The sequence below is a fragment of the Anomalospiza imberbis genome, chromosome 9 (genome assembly GCF_031753505.1).
Source record: "Anomalospiza imberbis isolate Cuckoo-Finch-1a 21T00152 chromosome 9, ASM3175350v1, whole genome shotgun sequence".
Lineage (NCBI taxonomy): Eukaryota > Metazoa > Chordata > Aves > Passeriformes > Viduidae > Anomalospiza > Anomalospiza imberbis.
The window spans coordinates 22,095,552-22,114,574 of NC_089689.1; the positions used below are offsets into that span (position 1 = coordinate 22,095,552).

The 19,023-nt window shown below is 37.6% G+C and overlaps 1 protein-coding gene across 5 annotated transcripts in view; it reads right to left on the minus strand.

Annotated features, from left to right (window-relative positions):
* TESK2 (testis associated actin remodelling kinase 2) overlaps positions 1 to 19,023 on the minus strand; it is a 109,948-nt gene that overhangs the window by 43,436 nt on the left and 47,489 nt on the right. For 4 of the 5 annotated variants that reach the window (XM_068198618.1, XM_068198619.1, XM_068198617.1 and 1 more), the window contains one exon: positions 7,532 to 7,653. The exons of the other annotated variant lie outside the window; for it this stretch is intronic. In XM_068198618.1, coding sequence (XP_068054719.1) covers positions 7,532 to 7,653 — 122 coding nt within the window. The remainder of the gene's footprint in view (positions 1 to 7,531; positions 7,654 to 19,023) is intronic. 5 annotated transcript variants of the gene reach the window in all.

Genomic DNA, 19,023 nt, shown 5'->3' on the forward strand with positions numbered 1-19,023 from the left:
GTTTTAATGGCTTTATTCACAAGCAAAAATGGAAAGAACACAATTCCAATATATTAATTTCTCTATAAGACAACTTTCCAAAGTACTATCTAGTCTATCAATTACACAAAGTTAACCTGCTATGGCAACATTTTCATTCAACAAAAACGGAGATTAAACAATTAAAATAATATTGTTTTTATCTGTTTTGGTCAAGGGAAATCTCAATGGAAACATATTCATTACCATTGTGAACCTATGCTTAAGGCAGCAAAGACACATTGAATCAAGTTACCAAGAGTAAGAGTTTAAAAATTCTCACATGCTTAGGATTTCTACTAAGACTCAAAAATCAAAAAACAAAGCTCCATATCATGATCTCATGGAAAAAAAGCTGGACATAAAGATACATTTATGAACCCCACATATTTAGAAACTATTACCCGGGAAAAGAGAAAACAAATACACTGATAAAGACAGAATTAATGAGTTTACAAGCAACATACTGAAGCCATTAAAACTTTGTGTGAATGAATCTCAGTTTTCAGGCTCTGGAAAATAGATTGATAGAACAGACCTCTAGCAATCCAAATTCCTGGAAAACTTCTGCTTAGCTGTTTTATCAAGCAATAATAAGCCACTTGGTTAAGCCAAGAACTGCTACAAGACATTTTTGGAAAGGATTTTCACTAAAAGATAATACACCAGCTGCTACTGGGAAATACAATTAGCAAGCAAGATTTAACATGGTTTCAATTTCTGAGATTGCCCCAGATGAGATTCCAAGCTCTGTGGATAGGAAGCTGACATGCTGGTCCAGCACAGCTGAGATTATTCCTGTTGGCTAGACACACTGTCTCCTGAGCCAAAATGTGCTTGTAGGTGAACTTCAGCAGAATGGCTTGTCAGCCAAAGGTTACACTTCCTATAAGCATTTCTAGCTGGAAGGAGCTCCAATAGGCCAATCATCCACAAAACAGGAGATCATTCGCAGATTTAAGGAAGTTTATTTTCAAGACAATGTATCTGGCCTTATTAGCAAGCTGAAACACTTCCAAAATTTGGTTGGAAAAGTTTTCCTAGAAGTTGCAAATAGGATGATACTTGAGTCCATCCAACTAAATACAGTGCAGCATATTTCCACTACCAAATGCTTTCTAACAAATGTCAGCAATCTATACACATATTGGAAATCTCATTTTATAAATAATCAATCTGGAAAACCTGTCCTCCTAAACAAAACCAAGAGAAGTCTGGATATTTCTGTGTCCTTCACAGTGGTTACACAAACTACTTTCAGTTCAGTCAGATGGCAAGGGAGAAAATCCTGGACAGAAAAGGGAAGACTAAATACTGTAGCTTCACTCTGAAATCTTTACCTTAATTTATCAAGCAAAACTAATATCCAGATCATACAGCCTCTGTGGATATCCAGACACTAAACACATGCTTCCAGTTAAAAGAACTTCACTGGGACACATTCCTGCTCTGTGGATAAATCTGGGCCAGCTACAGTTCAACAACAGAAATTGATGCCCTCAAAAATTTACTGCTTGTATGAGAAAATTCAGCACTTTGATAACATTAAACAAAAGAAACAAACCAAACACACCAATGCAGAAGCCTCTAGTACAAGTTCAGTAACAGAGACAAAAGTTCAGAAGACACATGATTTTTTCATTGCACTGACTTGGAGAAGGAAGAGGGCAAATAAAAATATTAAGTCTGCATTAAGGCCCTCCTTAATGATTTAGGCACCATGCTAGATTAAAAATGTATTTTAAGTTTTCTACACTTGCATCTTGATTCTAGAAGAGGTAAGGCATTTAATCTAGAATTTCTGTAACATATTCAGCCTCTCTTCTGCTGCCTTATACACTGTATTTCTAAAATACTCCTTTTTGATAACCACATCACCCAAAGAGAAGAAAAAGCAATTTTCTTTCCTGTTCAGTACAGGACAAAGGATGTTAAAAGACAAAATCCATCCTTCTGGCTATTGTAACAAAGTCCACCACAAGCAATTTTACGAAAAGGAAGGTCTGAAAGGATAAAACTACACACCAAAAAAGTCCCTGGTATTGTGTTCCCAGGGTGATAGATTTGTCTCAAAGGGGATGAAATAAAATTCTTCTTGAAAGGAGTTCATGGAATATGCACACAGTGTGCTTATTTGTGTGCTGCACACACAAGAAGGTGGATTTAATCAATGAGTCAATCTGCCTGCATGCTCACAGCCAAACATGCAGCAATACCTCCAAGTGCTCCCATGAGAACACTTAAGACATGAGCTAAGACTTTCTCTGTACAGAATGTTTTAAATTAAGTCCCCAAGGTACAGATCAAATAAAGAAATACTTTTTTATGCAAACAATAGTGATATTAAAGACTGAAATTCTACCTCAAAATTGAAGATACACCAATTTAAGAGACAGCACAAGAGATGGAGAATCATTGGTAGCACACCACTTCATTTGTATGAGAAAAACACATCTGCAAGATATTACCAAAAAAAAAAAAGCTATCAGGTCTCTCAGGCAGTAGACTGGAGGCTCCCAAGCTCAGGACACAAGGATGGAGATTTCCTGAGTCCTTTCCAGACCACTTTTCTTACTTTGATTTGAGTAAAAACTCATGACTACAGCAGCACATCAGCATTCAGGAAAGTAACAAAATGGTAAAGCACATCTACAAGCATACACTAGACCTTTCATAACCATGGTCCTTGATCTAACCCAACCTTTGAACAGCACTGCACTTTAAACAGGACACAAGCTAATAAAGATGTGGAGAAATGCTCCAAACCCCTGTTTTCCTTAACCCCAGCAATTACAGTCTTGCCATGTATCAGCTAACCTGTATGAAAGTGGTTATAGTAAACATCACATGGTACAAACCCCAACCTCAGCTCACTTTTCCACACCTCCTCTCACCATCTGTCTGAGGGAAGATGTGATCAAACCAGCACATCCCACAGCCAAGGCACGAAGAAATGGAGATCAGAGGAAGAAAAGCATTTTAATTCTCCATGTTTATCTTGTATGCAGGAGTGAGATCAAGACAGGAGATGAGGTTGATGGTAGAAACAGAAGAAATCACTCCTTGATTTGTCTGCTTCTGCCCTGTCCACTCCTAAAATGTCCCCAACCTGGACCCTGGGGAACAACCAGCAAACCAAAAAGATAAGCAGGTCTCATACATAGTTTGTTATAAACACCAGACAGTGACTGAACAAAAAGTTACTACATTGTAGATAACACCTACTCTGCCTCTAGAATCACATCTGCTAGCTGAAATAGGAAACAAGAGGAATGGAGACAAAAAAACTCCCAAATCCCCTATTTATTACCATCATGCCTGCATAGCTGCAAGAGCTAGAGTTTTCTATTCTAAAATATCCCTAACAGACTGAAAAAGAAGTTCAACTTTTTGCCAAAATAAATTCTCTAATAGAGGGCAGCCTCTCATTTTCTTCATGGAAAATACATTAGAAGCTTACACATACACATATATTTGACCACAGGAATCTTTATGATCCTACCATGGGGACGGTAGACTTACTGGGGACGTGGTAAGTGAAAACTAAGCTCTTCACTTACATCTCTCTTCTAATCAAGATGGATCTATATAGCTGGCCCAGAGCAGAATTTGAGTGCAGAAATACTGAAATGAGTGTGGAGAGTTAATGTTAGCCTTTTACTCCATGGCAAATAAAGCCTGTTGCTTTTAAAGCCTAAATACCCAGATCAGTACTTCTCCAAGTAAAATTGAAACTCACCATGAGAAACTGAAACACCTTGACTCAATTCCATCTCTTCAAGATGTGCAAAATGTCAGTAATGAAAAAACACAGACAGACCTTTAGGTAATCTCTACTGAGCTAAGGAATGAAAGGAAGTCAGCAACTACTGACAAACTCACACGCCAGAAGAGTGACCAGAGTCTGTAACTCTGAAAAGGAGTTGATATGGACAGCACAGAAGCAAAAGCAGTTTCAAAGAGTCAGCAATATTATTAGTCACATCAGTACAATCAACAGCAAAAATACCAAAATCTTCACAATAACATCTTGAAGTTAACTCTGGGCACATTGGAATTGACAGCTCGTAAAAAGTTGCTATATATTTTAGAGCACAGGCAAAGGGGTAGGTTTTTTAATTACCCAAAGGATAAAGATGATCCTGGGCTACCAAATGCACTACGAGGAAGAAGAATCTCTTCTTTCCATAACACTTAACTATATAAACTACAGAAGACTTCTCAGACAAAAACACTGATTCAATAACAAATTTGAGGTATTACTCATCAGGATGGTCAAAAACACAACCACACTCCCAGCTTAAGGAAGGTTTTAGTGTACTAAAATAAATGCCTCATTGCTGAATCTGACATTCGCTTTCTAAAACATTAACTTGCTATCCTACACATGCTGAGATGGTTTGAGAACAGATTTTGGAGTCTGTAAAGCCAGTATTTATTCAGTTTCATAATTTTACAAGCCATTTGATAGCAGAGCACCTTGCAGGCCTCATCTGGTTCAATTAACCACTGCACAATATGATCTCAACATTTCAGCCTAAGAACCCATTACTATCCATACTGGCTAGCAACAGGAAGGAAAGAAACTTGTTTAGAGTGGAAGTTAACAGGAGGTAGTCCCAGAGCTCAGAGGAGATGAAGAAGCTCAGAGATGTATTGTGTAAAAATCAGAGGACACGTTCAAGGCATGTGGAGGAGATCCAGTGGCTAATCAACAGAGAACTGAACTTGATGCTAGTGACAAAACACCTTACTCAGTAACACAGAACTTCAAATGAAATAAATTAGGTGAAGAAAATTAACAGCAAACTGAGATAGTTCATAGCCCCTAGAAAGTTATATATTAGAACTTCTTGGAAGAGGATGTTCCCTTTAAATACTAATACAATCTTAAAATTTCCAAAAATAATCCCAGAAAATGTTTCAGTGGGAATACATTGCTGTAGAACATTTTCCTAAAAACCTCTCGGCAACACAACTCAGCTGCTCTTGTCTGACAGCACAATGTTGTCAAACAAGCAATACAACCTCTCACCACTTTAAGTGCAAATTCATATTAATTATTTTTTATGTGTTTCTAAAGTAGGAAACAGCTGTTTCACAAGACTAGTAGAAGTACCAATGATTTACACATTTATGAAATCTAAATAGAGAGGCTTGCATGTGTGTGTTTATAAACAGGTATATACAGACACCTAGGCAGGTAACATTTAAGAGAGGCAAAATCTTCTCCCAGACAAAGAAATTGAAAACACTGCAGTAAAATTTAAACAAAAACTTAAATGACATCACTATCACATAAAACCATCAAGTTGTCTCCTACACAGAAAAGTAGTAGTTTTTACTGTGTATTATAATTCAGTAAAAAAACAACTAAAAATAAATCTTGTTTTCTTGTTTGCATTTCCTGTAGGAATAACTCTGCTCCCTGTTGCAAGGGGACTTACCTAACAGATAAGAAAAAGGCAGTATTTTACCAGAGAGCCTGCTCTTTTTGAAGAAGCCTCAAATCAAGCAATTCACAAATCAAATGCAGTTTATTCTTCTAAATAATCTGTGCAAAGACAGACCATTTCTATTTAAGTAATTTATTTCTGATGTATTCACTCATACCTGCTTACTTGAGCACAAAAAGAAACAGATTTCTCTGTCAATCCTGGGTAATAACTGCAAGAACAAATGAAATTCCTTTTCTGCTTCATACATAAATCAATACATTATTGTTCTTCCTTCAGGGCCATCTGTGTAACACTGCTGACTTCTAATTATTCATTTGCTCTAAGGCCAGAGGGGACCAGTACATCACAAGCATGATCTCTTTTACTTCACAAGACACCTAAATTTCAGCAATTACTCAAGACTGAGCACAATTTTTGTTCTCAGCAACACCTCTGTAATTCCATTCAAGAGGAGGCAAGGTTATATTTAGGTACAACTGAATGCTTTTGGCCTGTCAATATATCCCTCTCCTACTTTCCTTCATGCCAACCCAAATTAAATTCTCGATTTTGAACAGAGCTGTAGAGCTAGATTTTTTTTTTAATAAGATACACCAACCACATGAAGTTGATGAAGAAACTGATGAAGTGTACCGAGCTGATGATTCTGACAATGCCAACTTTGGAAAGTTACTCTTTCCACAAACTTTATTTAAAAAGCAGCTTTATCAGTCCCAGGGTCATACACTGCTTATGAAAGGATTCAGAAAAAATGAAATTAAGGAAAAATGTGGGGAATAAATAAGACACAGTTAATGATCCTGAAATCTAAATAACCAGATAGATGATACAATTTAAATTTAAAAAAATAATAACAAATAAACAGAAGGAGGAGTTTCTTGGAATGCACCTCATCTTGGAGCAGAAAAAACAGACTAGGAATTGCATTTAGGGATAGTTTACTACAACACTTGAATAAGTATATTATGATAAAACCAACACAGTTTACTATGAGTAAGAATTCTTTAAGTTCACAGGTTTTTGAGGTTTTAAGAAAAATAATAATAGAAAACAGACATGAAGTAATGGAATGCTCCTTACAGATATTTCAAATGCTTCTGACACGTATCCTCATAAATACTGAAGGAAACACACAGGATAATACTGATACAAATCAGTTGATGAAAACTGAGACAGGATTTCAAGGATCAGAAAAATGGGTTGTAAAGGATTTTAGGAGTCAGTATTAAGATTGTACTATGTAACAGAATGGCAAAGAAAAGGAAATTAAGTAACAGAGTTCACTGTGTCTCCAAAACTTTTCAAAAAGAGCTGAGATCAGAAATGGATGCCAGGTGTGCAACAGCAGCCTAGGAGAACTGGTCATTTGGTGCACTGTCATCACATCTTTAAATTTCATAATGTTACGGCTTCAGCCAATTATGTTAATTGCTTGTCACATCACTGTAGAAGAGAAACCAAGACTAAAATGGTTCAAGAAATAACAAGATACACACTGGAACATTTTGGATTTGCATGCAGTAATCTAGCCTTTTCCTTCCAGGAGCATATAAATTATTTCAACTCTAGTTCTTTTCTTCAGTCCTTCGTATCCCACCTTGCAATACTGCAATAAGAAAGTCCTAAAAACTAAGAAGCAGACCTAAGAATAAGAAACAGCTATGGCATTTTGCATTGTTCAATTTTAAAATTAGTAACTGTCAGTTGAATAGCGTTAAATTTGCAATAACTTAAATTCACAAAGAAGCCAAACTTCACTCTTCATATCACTTTATTGATTCATCAGAAATTTAAAATGTGAGCACTTGTTTTTTGCTGACCTAAGTTACTCATTACTGGCATACTCCAGATATCAAAATTATGTCCACATTTCGGTTTTTTTTCCTCTTAAGTCTTTTCTTCTTCCTCCCATTCATCTATTAAATTAGCCATTGATCCTAACACATTCAGAACAGATAAACCTACAACAAAAAATAGCTAAATAAAAACTGGAAAGAAGAGAGCCCTACTAAAGACAACCTATCTCTGTATGATTCAGAAAAAAGCCAGTGTACCTTAAGATGTTCGGATGCGAGAGTCTATTCATAAGTTGAACCTCTTTCAGCATGTTTGCTCTGTTGCTGTTCAGTGTGTTCATCTTCAAAGCCATTACCTGGTCTGAAGTTCTGTGCCTTACCTATTGGATAGAAGCAAAAAACAGTAAGGATATGAAATGAAAGACTGAAGAAACAGTATTGTTTTAGTGCAATGTAGAGATCCTTCATGACAAAAGTGATCCATACACCAATTTCTGCAGTCTTTATCACAGAGATGACTTTCTATAAGCATACTATGCAAATGTGAAATGGCATTTTGCTCTTCTCTTGCAACTCATTATGACAGAAAGCTTGAGAAGTTGAAAAAAAACCCAACTATCAGCTTCTTAGTACAAGTGAAGAAGCCATCTGTTTGTACACAAAGTTTCCCACTCCAAGACATATGAAGCTTATTTTCCTTCCACCCATATCCTTTTTTTCCCCCTGCAGTGGTTGCTGTCATTGTTCACAGAATTTGTTATACAAGGACCTGTTGCTTACAGCTACGGGGCAGACTGGAGATACTCAGTGTTTACTTCTGAAAATAGACTATGATCCAGTTTCCACATCCAAGGGACTGAAAGCATTCCTGCCAAGCCCTGCCGCAAAGCAGAGAGGCTCCTGCACAGGAGATAACCTCACCCAGGGTGTCAGTAGTGGCTGTACAGCGTCGGCAGGAAAAGGGATTTCTCTGGCAACTGCACAGCACCAGCACCTCGTTCAGCGTGACTTTCCCCAGCCAGAAATGCAGGGCTGTGGCCATTTCTAACTTGGTACACAAACTAGCCCATCTGTCAAGTGTTATATAGATGTGTGCTACTATTAGAAAGGAGCTGTCACAATAGTGAAAGGCTTGCCAAGCCTTTGAATTTCCTTGCAGTTGGGCATTCCTACACACATACTGGTAGTATTCATGGAAATTATGTTCCCATTTTCTTCCTGCATCAGTACCTGCAGCTCATAAATAGAAAACATATTTCTCAAAACACTGAATTAACCACATGGCAAATTCATTCATGTTTATGGAGATTAGCTTAGGAAGGCCTTTGTTCTCGGAATTTAAGACTCATCAGATTTCTAATTTAAAACTGAAATCAACATTATGACTTGGGTACATACAAACTACCTATATTTTAAACAACAGCAGCCTGTCTGCTTTTATGCCAGAAAACTGTTCATCTTTTCCAGTAAGAGGCTTCTTTAGCTGTGATATGTTAATTACAGAAAGAAAAACTGAATCCATGATAACCAATGCAAGAAGAAAATAGGGTATGGGTTTTGAAGGTAAGGCTCCCTCCCTGACAGTTCTGTGGCAGCAAGTGGTATCTATTTTCAAGTTTTATTTGCACACCACTATCTGCAAGAAGAAGGGGCGTGTTTCAGTTAAACATTCTCACCTAGAGACAAAGTCCATGGATTCAGCACAGGGATGTACGGGGGAGGAGAGGGTATCATGTTTCAGGTGTGTGTCTGGTTTAACACTTCTAAGTTGCCTCTTCCCGTCCTAGTTTCAAGTATAGGATAGCACTGGAAACATCCCAGGTGAGTGTGGTAAACAACATCGAGGCACTGAGTAGAAAAATAGCCCTCAGATGCTTTTCCTCCTCCTTCCCCGCTTATGTACATGAGCTCCTCAAATGCATCACCTACAGTCACCCAGTAATCCCAGTGCAAGAAGGATCAGGGAAAGGGGGTGGAGAAGGATATAGAAACCAGCACTGAGCAGAAACCAACAGCAAGTTCACAAGCATGGGACTCCTCCTTTCCGTGGTTTTAAATATTGGTTTTAAAATAAAACTGGTCAAACTACAGCTTTAGTGCATTACAACAAGATAAACTAGAGTCATTCTCAACACAACCTGTCTTGCCTGTTTGGCATGCTTATTGGTTTTAAGCAGGATGATTGCATGTTAAGTTGATGAGGTTTATTGTTACTTGCCAGGTTTCTTGTGTCACTTGTGTACTTTCATTAATTTTTAATTTTACCCAGCCATTTTGAATGAACAAACTAAGTTGGACAGGTCAATGTCTACACAGAGCCTTTTAAAACATATTTTAGTTATAGCTTAGTTTTACTAGAAGTAATACCTTGGGTGAGGGAGAAAAGTTAAAAATGCTTTCATAGACTTAGAAAACTTCAACAAAGTAAATTTAAATAAAGAAAAAAGTACTATGCTTTGATCCTATACATAGCAGCAGCTAAATCAACACACTTCCTCTGAGATGAAGGTTAGGAATCTTGGGTGCTGTGGTGGAGTAATTTGGGGGTTTCAGGGAAGAGGAAAGGATTTGAAGTAACTTAACTCCTACAGTCAGAGATGCTCTCAACAGAATTTCCTTCAAAATGAGCTTTCCACCAGCACAGAAGCTTCAAGGTCTGCCAAAAGGGAATGAATACAGGTAGCAGGTGTTCAGGAACTCAGATGGAATGTGGTCTTAAACAGTATTTGCCTTCTCATTAACTCTGCCAGCTACCTCTTAATTTCTTGCCCATTTCTATAATTCATTCAGTTTCATGCCAAGATTTCCTGCTCTTTCACCTCAACTCTGAGGTAAAAGTAGAATTTATCATAGGACTTTTTCCTTGTTCAGACTCTTTTTTTAAGCTAAGGAAACCTCAGAAAAGAAGGTGGGCAACTTTTTGGGTCACTGTGTTCTGCATGCTTCTTGGATATTCAGGTCTGATACGTAACAAGAAGTGGTCAACAACTGTTTCTCAAAGGTCTGACTGTTCACAGCACTAACTGCACATCCAGAGAAAACTGAGCTGCTTTTGCAAAGACAAAACTTTTCATCCTCTCCTTTAGGCTATCCTGCACTCTTTCCAGTCTTAACAGACTGAACAAGGTTTGGTGGCAAGGTCAGTAGGCTTTTCTTTTGTTTGTTTTATAAAATCACTTTTCACGTGCTTGGAAATTTCTCGAGTTTCTGACACACAGAGCAGCAGACTCTGCCCAGTTACCTGGTCTCTAAATAGTACCCAACATCGCACTATGCTTTGTTTCACTTTAAGGGACACTGAAAGGTAACAGCAGCAATTTTATTTGAAGTTCTGTATATTCTTCTGATTTTGGAGGATGCATTCCTGCAAGATCTCACAGCACAGCAAAACTCCTAATCAAACCAAAGGAGGGGAGGGGGAAAAAGTGGACTCTTCCTCTCTCGCTAGTTATCCTTTAAGCAAGGATGAAGAAGCAGAACTGGAGGGGAGAGAGCATCTTTCTCAAGAGGACAATACTCAATACTATGAATAAAACCAACTATCAGTTTATAAATTATGGAGCACAATGCTAATCACTTGGAATACACCCAAGACTAACCATGTTCTCTTCTCTGAAGCACAAATGGCAAATAGCATTTCTATGGCAAGAACAAATTGATAACAAGGAACTGACAGGTTCTGTCTATAAGGTCTCAGTCAAACTCTGAATCACGAACATGGAAGGAGCTGTCAGCTCTGCCCTCCATCCCTACTTACCCATCAGTCACACCCTAGACAAAATTTGTGTCTATCCTGGCATGCCTTGCCAAAGCCCTGCAAAACTATTTCGTTTTAATCCTTCTTCTCCTTTCAGGCCACCTCTGTGCCATAAAAACACGGAAGAGATGTTTCAACCACCTGACTCCAGAAAGAAAATGAGTAAATATTTTGGCAATACTGCTGATCCAATTTAACGTTTACAAGGCAGTTTGCCTCAGGCATATGCCTGTAAACTCACCATAAACAGGGATTCACTCATGCAATTCAAACCTCTCCCTGATGCAACTTGCAGACTGCTGTGAAGCTTTTAATGCCGTTGACATTATTATTAATTATGGCCCCTTGCATATCAGACCAAACAACCTTTCAGCAATATCTGGATCACGGCGTCTCTGCTTAGGAACATTCTGACAATCCTACAGCTGCTTTGCACACACTTCCAGCTTCTCAGTCTGCTTACCTATGGTGTGACTCCATCTCCAAGGTCACAGTAACCAGATAGTGCCTCCCTGTTTTATTGCTGACAGGCAGTTAAACTGTCCCTTTGCCCTCTGATTCTTCTAGGATCAAAGTACTTTGGACTTTGACCTGGCTATGGTTACCTGTGTGGTTCTACTCACAGCAGACCATGTTCTGATCCTTACTCCTTTCTTCAGAAGAAAGTGGGAAATAGAGGAAGTCATGGACACAGGTAAAGAAATAGTGATGCATTTGAAGGAAATATCATAATACTGATTCAGCAGGGCTCACATTCCAGAGAAGTAGTCACTATATAAAGTTCATGAGGATTATCATGCAAAAATTGGTGGGTTTAATGTTCAGCTTGCTGCTTAGCTGTAAAGATCTTTATTGTTAAAAACCTTAAATATAATTTGGATTATTATTTATCTATTACATCATATACATCTGTCAGGGTTCTCTGAAAATCCAAACGTTACTTCCACTTTCTGAAGGGAGGGGGGTATTTTTAAGCAATAGCTGAAATCTAGCCTGATTTCATCTTTCACAAGGCCTTTTTGATCTGTATTCACTGTACCTTTCCAGGTGGCCCTGGAATAAACATCTGAAGAAAATTTCCTAATAATGCTATTGTAAATCTGCCAACACAGCTTTCAGCTGTGCTTCTAGTTTTTGATTGAATTTTCATTATTTTCCAAATCATCATTATATAGCTGGAAGTATTTTGTCACAGTTCTCTTCCAAAACTTCATTTAACTGCTTTCCAGTTTTTCCTTACCCTCTCCTCCTTCTGGCATCCAGCCTAACTGCTTAAATACATTTACAGATCTTTACTTATACAGCCTACTCCATAAAATCATGTTACTGCTCTAGCACACACACCAATTTTTTTTCATTCTTTTACACACCTTGGTCTTCATCTGGCCATTTCACCTTCACCTCTGCTGCCATCCAAAGCACCATTTTAAAAGCAGTCCCCCCTGGTCCAAATTTTTTACCTTCCTTGAGTTTGCTTTTCTGTCTTTATTTGATTTACAAGAATTTTCTCTTTGATGACAAGAGATGAAGACATTCCCTTAGAGCTACCATTCTAGGCCATTTGCACTAAAGGTTTTACACAGTTTAATTTTGATTGACTGAGTTAACAATAAAGCTTGTGAGGTACGTGAGATGATAGAAGTAATCACTGTTAGAGTGAAAAGGCTTCATCATAAGAGTGCCTACCAAATAACAGGAAAAAAGTCTTTCACAGGGAAGCAGACCAGCAATTTGGCTCTGATACAAAACTCTTAAACACAGACTACTTCCTTGCTGTAACAGCAGAAGAAATATTAAAAAAAACCCTATAGGGTCAGCTGTATTTTATCCAAGTCTCACAGCCAAGCCACCAAGTCATCACACTTACAAGGACATATTCATGCCTTGAGGACGAATGTGTAAGAAGGATGCCTTAACTCTATGGTTGATTGAAAAAAGCTCCCTTCAGCAAAGATAAACCTCTTCTTCAGCTCAGATGACAGTGCTTATAAGTCTGTAATCTGAAATGTTTTTCTTAACATTAAAATGTACCTACCGTCAGATACACATACTCATAGCAGTGATGCCTATATCAAATCAAAAATTTCATATCACTAGGAAAATTTGCAATGACAAATAGAGGCTGAAATACACCAGTCCAGATAACACAAGCTGCTGTGTTGATTCCAGAGAGTCAGATGGGCTGTGGCTGTTTTCAGAGTAGCATTACAGAATGTCACTATACTACAACTCCTTGCAGCAAGAAGAGAGACATGCCAAATGCAACAAAACTTTGCCAAACAAAACTAGTCAGCATGTGTTACAAGAGCTTTAGCACAGGTTCAGAAGATCTACAGAAACTAGGCACAAAATAAACCCCAAAACCTTTCAAAAGTCTGGCAGTAATTGTGATTCTACTAATTTCTAATACTAAAAAGAGTTGAGAGAAATACACTGAGAAAAATACATTGAGAGAAAAAAGCTGGAGACTTCACCATTTCCCCTTTAGTACAAAAGCTCAGTATTAGTTAAACAAAGGTCCCAATTTGGTAACTTTAGTAACTTCTAGCACCACCAATTCAGCAAAGAAATATGTTCAATTACTAGAGAATATTCCACAACTATGGTCAAATTATCCAATTTTTTTTTTCCAAACTAAAGTGAATTTCTAATTAGTAATACAGCAGTACCATTGATACTATGTAAATCTACTTGTGTGCCAAAAACCCCTAAATTTTGCTTTTGTATTTTGTTATTCTTCATTTCCCACAGTAATCTAGAACCAGGGTCCAAAATAGAGCACCCTTTTATTTTAAACAAACCATTTATTGATAGGAATCTGTGCACATATCTCTGCCTCTGCCATTAACTTGATCTCAATCAAGCCATAAAGGCAAAAAGAGACTACAGTCTTATTTTGAGAGAAAGCACAAATTCAGAGGACTATTGTTCCACAGTTTGAGATGAGAAATAAACAGGCATGGCCCAGGGTGGGGAAGTTGACCGATTTTGTAGCCAGTTCAGCAGAATGTAACTATATAAATTTTCTTCTGCAATCCAGGACATGGAACATGGATGCTGGGTAAACACTGTTTTATCTCAACCTCAGTAAACAGCTTAGCCATGTACTTGATACCTGAGTAATATTATAGTCAGGAAAGAAAAAGAAATAATGAGTTTGAAGTTCATAACTGAGAGCTTATTCCCAATTTTCAATTTTAGCTATCCTCAGCTCACTGGGCAGCCCTGAGCATGCTACTCCCTTTTTTTTTTTTTGTTACCTAACTGGTCTATAAAATTGAGGTGATATTATCTACCTGCCAGAAAACTGGAAGACTGACATCTGCAAATGACTGCTGTAACAGCCAAGGATAATACATAATCAGATACTGTATCTGTGTTCCTATTTTCCCATTTAATTTTTAATACTTATGGTTAAATATTTTCCATGTTACTATGGGTTTATCCTGTATAAAAGATATTGATACTTACATAATCTGCAGATGTTTTTGAAGAAATCAATACTTTGGACTGAGTTCTCCTGACACAGAAATTGTATCTTCTAACTTTTACACTATATGAACAGTTTGGCACGGAGCACACAGCACCCCCCCCCCCAATAATTTCATAATTGGTATTCAAACACATTTGTGGGGTTTCTTTTCAAAACTATATGGGAGCCTTGACAGAAAGTTCTGTTTGGGGCAGAAATAATTTTCTTAGATTTCCTTTATAAATCTTTTAAGTAAGCATTACCATGCATGAGTAAAGAAGTCTGTCTCACCTTTCAGAACAGAGCCCACTGACATACAACTATTGCTGTTATAATCACAGCACTTAGAACTTGATCACAACCACAAAAAGAGAGCAGGGAGCAGGAAGAAGCCACATTTTGCTTACTTGAAGATACTTCCGCTTTTATAAATTGATACAGTTAGTAACATTCACGTTACAGCCAAAATAAAAAAAAAATCTAAGTAATTTCTTGTTATTTAAGCCTTCATTGAAACTGTTCTTCCTGAGAGTGAGGTTCTTACACAAGTAGCTAATTAAATATGCCATGCAATTTCTTAGTCTCCTCATGGCCTGTATAGGCTGGGAAGCGCAGGAATTGGATTTGCAGGACTTAACTGCAGGCAGCTCATGTGAACAAAGCAACAGCAGTGAGCCAGTGGGAGACACTCTGTCAGCTCCGGATTAGTTAACAAAGCAACGCTGTCTCGGTATCGATCACTCCAGGGGTGTTTCAGAGCTCTGTCCTCTCCGCAACCCATAATGCCACCAGACCATCAAACAGAGGGCCCCCACCTTGCAGAGCTGCTCCCAGTGCAAAGGGCCCTGCAGCCACCCCAGAGCACGGACAGGAGAAGTTGTTCCTATAGTTTGGACACGGCCTTAGCATCTATTGGGAACAAGTTTGGATTGCTTGCATACAGAATACCAACAACTGCAGAAGGAAAGATTAAAAGAAGCTCTGTCATACAGGCTTTGGAGCTCCTTTCTCTAATCACTTCCAATGGCTGCTAAGGAGCTATGGAGAAGTATTCCCTAGGGACCTGAGACTCTACTTTGTTAGTGCCATCAATAGTAATTTGCAGTTCTCATTTTTACGTTTCATATTAGGCAATAACACATATGTATTTGTATGCATTAACAACACAGACACTCCCCAGGCACAGGCAGTAAAATCCATCACTGAAATATATTTAACTGTTCCCTGCTGCCAATCCCAGTAAATAGGAGTCCAGAGATGTGCCACAGAGGTGTCTCACAAAGTCTTTAAGTGATGCACTCTTGTTCTCTAGGTGCAGTCATGTTAATACTGGACATATGCCAGCACAGTTATTTGAAGAACAGTAAATCAGCACCTGTCTCTCAGTATCAGCTATGAATGAGCTTACACAAATGTGCATGTTTGCCAGCTGGCAAAACACAGAAAATCCCAGAGCTGCCAACCCAGCACATCTCCATCCAGAAGAGAAAACTAAACAGATCTCATTTAACTGTGCTTGAGAAATTATTATGGAAAACAAGACAAAAAAGCACACAAACATTTTAGTGCCAATGGAATCTTGCCACATGTTTTGCCCTGGGAAAACTGCACAATGATACCCAGATTGGCACTCTTCCAACACAAGAAAATCAAAGGCCCAAAGGACTCTAAACTACAGCAGTCACTGTACTAAACACTAAATCCAAATGGGGGTTATCTCCTATTGCAAGGTACTTGTTACAGTATCAGTGTCTTACTGTTGACAGAATTTTTGAGCGTTCTTTCTATTTGTGAGGACAACAAAGACTTACCTTGGACATTCCATGTATCAGCTCTTCAGCAAGGCTGAGGAGAGGCCAGGTTTTCAAACAGGTGAAAAATACATTACAAAATGGGCAATTTTACATTAAACTATGTTCCTTTTTTTTCCTCTTTGGGTATTCTTTAACATCAAGTTTGTTTCAGTGATTTTTATTCTGGCTTTTTAGTCTTCAAACAAATTGCTCATTTCAGGATAGTTCTATCATATTTTCTAAATATTTCCTTCTTCAACAGAGAAGCTGTCTGACCCAACCTGAGAAAGTGAAACAGTGTAAGAACTGTTTCACCCCGTTTTAATTTGTGTTACTCACAAAGAGAGTTCTAGACTTGACAGTAGTGATGCCAAGCAGGACTGTAGGAAGAAGCATTATGGAAGTATAGTTTTGGAAAATTTCTTAAATATTTCAACACCACTACAAAAGACAAAGCTTTCATTAAATCTGCTGCCTGGTTCTCCTTCAATCCCAGTGTTTCCTCAGCTGATGTTTTAGGATGATTATAACATGCATATCTTAAGACTTCTACCCAGAAAATAAATTAATAAGAACCAGAACTTCAGATAGTAAAATATGAGTTAGCCCTCCATTCTACCCTGTATTTCAAAGCATTTTCTATTCTACTAAAAGTAAGAGTGCTCTACACTTTAGATACATGCAAATGTCATTAAAATTCAGAATTGCTAAGTGGGGAGGAAGTGAGTATTTTGCCCCGGTGGTGCAATCCATAAAGACTAACAACACAGATGAGGTTTTTAATTCCTATATTAATGATCTGTTGGAGTGCAGCCTATTTATTACTACTTCTCCCTGTAGCCTATGCTCTATAAAAGCATTTGCTAATTAAGTGACAAGGACTAGGATGACAGCAGCTTGGCATCTCAATAGCAAAAAAAAAAAAAAAAAAAAAAAAAAAAAAAAAAAACATTAGCAAGAAGAAGACAACTGTCTGGTTAAGTGGTTACCATACAAATCATCTTAGCAGTTGGAAGAAGGGCTGCAAAGGACTGATACTTCACACATCAGTGTGAGAAAAACCAAACTCACTAGAGTTCTGCATTTATGCCTCAGTTTCACAGTGGCACTTCCTACTCCAGACAAGAACCAGAATAGAAAGAAACAGATTAGAATCAGCTCTAATAAAACCCCAGAGTTTGAAGTGAAGTTTCAGAGTTATTCTAGCCTCCTTGGCTACATTACATAATACAGTGACTGTATTCTCAACCAATTAGTAGCTTGTTTTAACATCCTAACTTCACAGGAGAGCCCTTTAGCCTCCAATACCTTACTTCTGTCACCTTAAGCAATGTGAGTTTCCTTCATTGGTCAAAAGGAAAAGATTTATTTTCAGCTTAAAATTCAATCCTATAAAAACATTAGGCCAAAAGGTATACATGGACAAGAAGACATGCTGTCTGTTTTTCTTACTGGCATCATATCACACAGGGAGGGCAGGGACAAGAACAATGGCTCTACACCTGAATGAAGGAAGATAGGCCTTGGTCAAATGGGTGTCTCTTTCCAGTCACAGAGCATATTCCTTATGCCTAAAAGATTAAATCTTCCAAACCAAAACAGGATAATCCACATACTCATTCCCTACTCCTTTGCCACCCTAAAAAGATGGCTTCTGCCACCATTTATCATAAGCAGACCTTGAAATATTTCATTTCACCTGATGTAGCTACAGCAGATCCAAGAAAAAAAAAAAACCACACAGTTAAAAAAAAAAAATCCTATTGTCTAGACCATGACTTTCCAAAATTGGTGGTATTATACTGCTGAAAGCTGTAACTTCCTCAACACCTTACCAAACTTAATCAAGAACATTCTAAAAAAAAAATAAAGATGGCCACAAATATCATTAATAAAGCAATAGAAAAGAAAAAATTTTGGTTGGTAAGGCGTTTTTCTAAAATAAGTACAATTCCTATTACAGCTTTTAGCCATTGGGCTTTATCATGTCTTTCTCATTACACTGAAGAGCACCTTCAAACAACTGTTTCCTTATTTTAAGTCTGTTTATGCACTCTAATGACAACTTTTATGCAGCAAACACATTAAGACTGAAGTCATCTACTGAATCACTTCTCTAGTTATTAAACCAAGTTTTATTGTTTCTTTGTCCTCAAGTGTTAACACCAAGTTACCAACTTGTGTTCTCCAACTTTTCTGAAGTCAAATATCCAATGCTGAAAAAGTATTTAAAGCCTAAAACTTGAAAGTTAATACTTAATAGAATAATTAAAATTAAGTATCTTTTAAGCCTATCAAATTGTATCACAAATATAATGGATACTGTGTGATCTCACCTCTAATGTTTTACAAAGTTTTTGAAAAACACTTATGTGTTCAGACACTTACACTTAGGCCTCTGATCAGGCTGCTAATTCCAGAGGCAAATAAGATCCTTTCCCAGTACAAATCTTTCACCAAATGTTCAAAACAACACATGACAAAGTGAGAGAATTTTGAAACTGAAGCCATAAGGACAAAGAAAAAGCACTGCAAAGATTTGAGATTTCCAGTGAAATTTTACATTATCAATGCTGCTGAGTACTCTCAACCTGAATATCAGAAAATCTACGTGTTATGCAGAAAGATGTTTTTGTTGTGTTTCAAAATTCTAAATTGACAGTGTTACTATTTTGTTCCTTAAGATAAAGTGACAGTCATTTAGATAGAGAAGGTATGAGGAAAACAT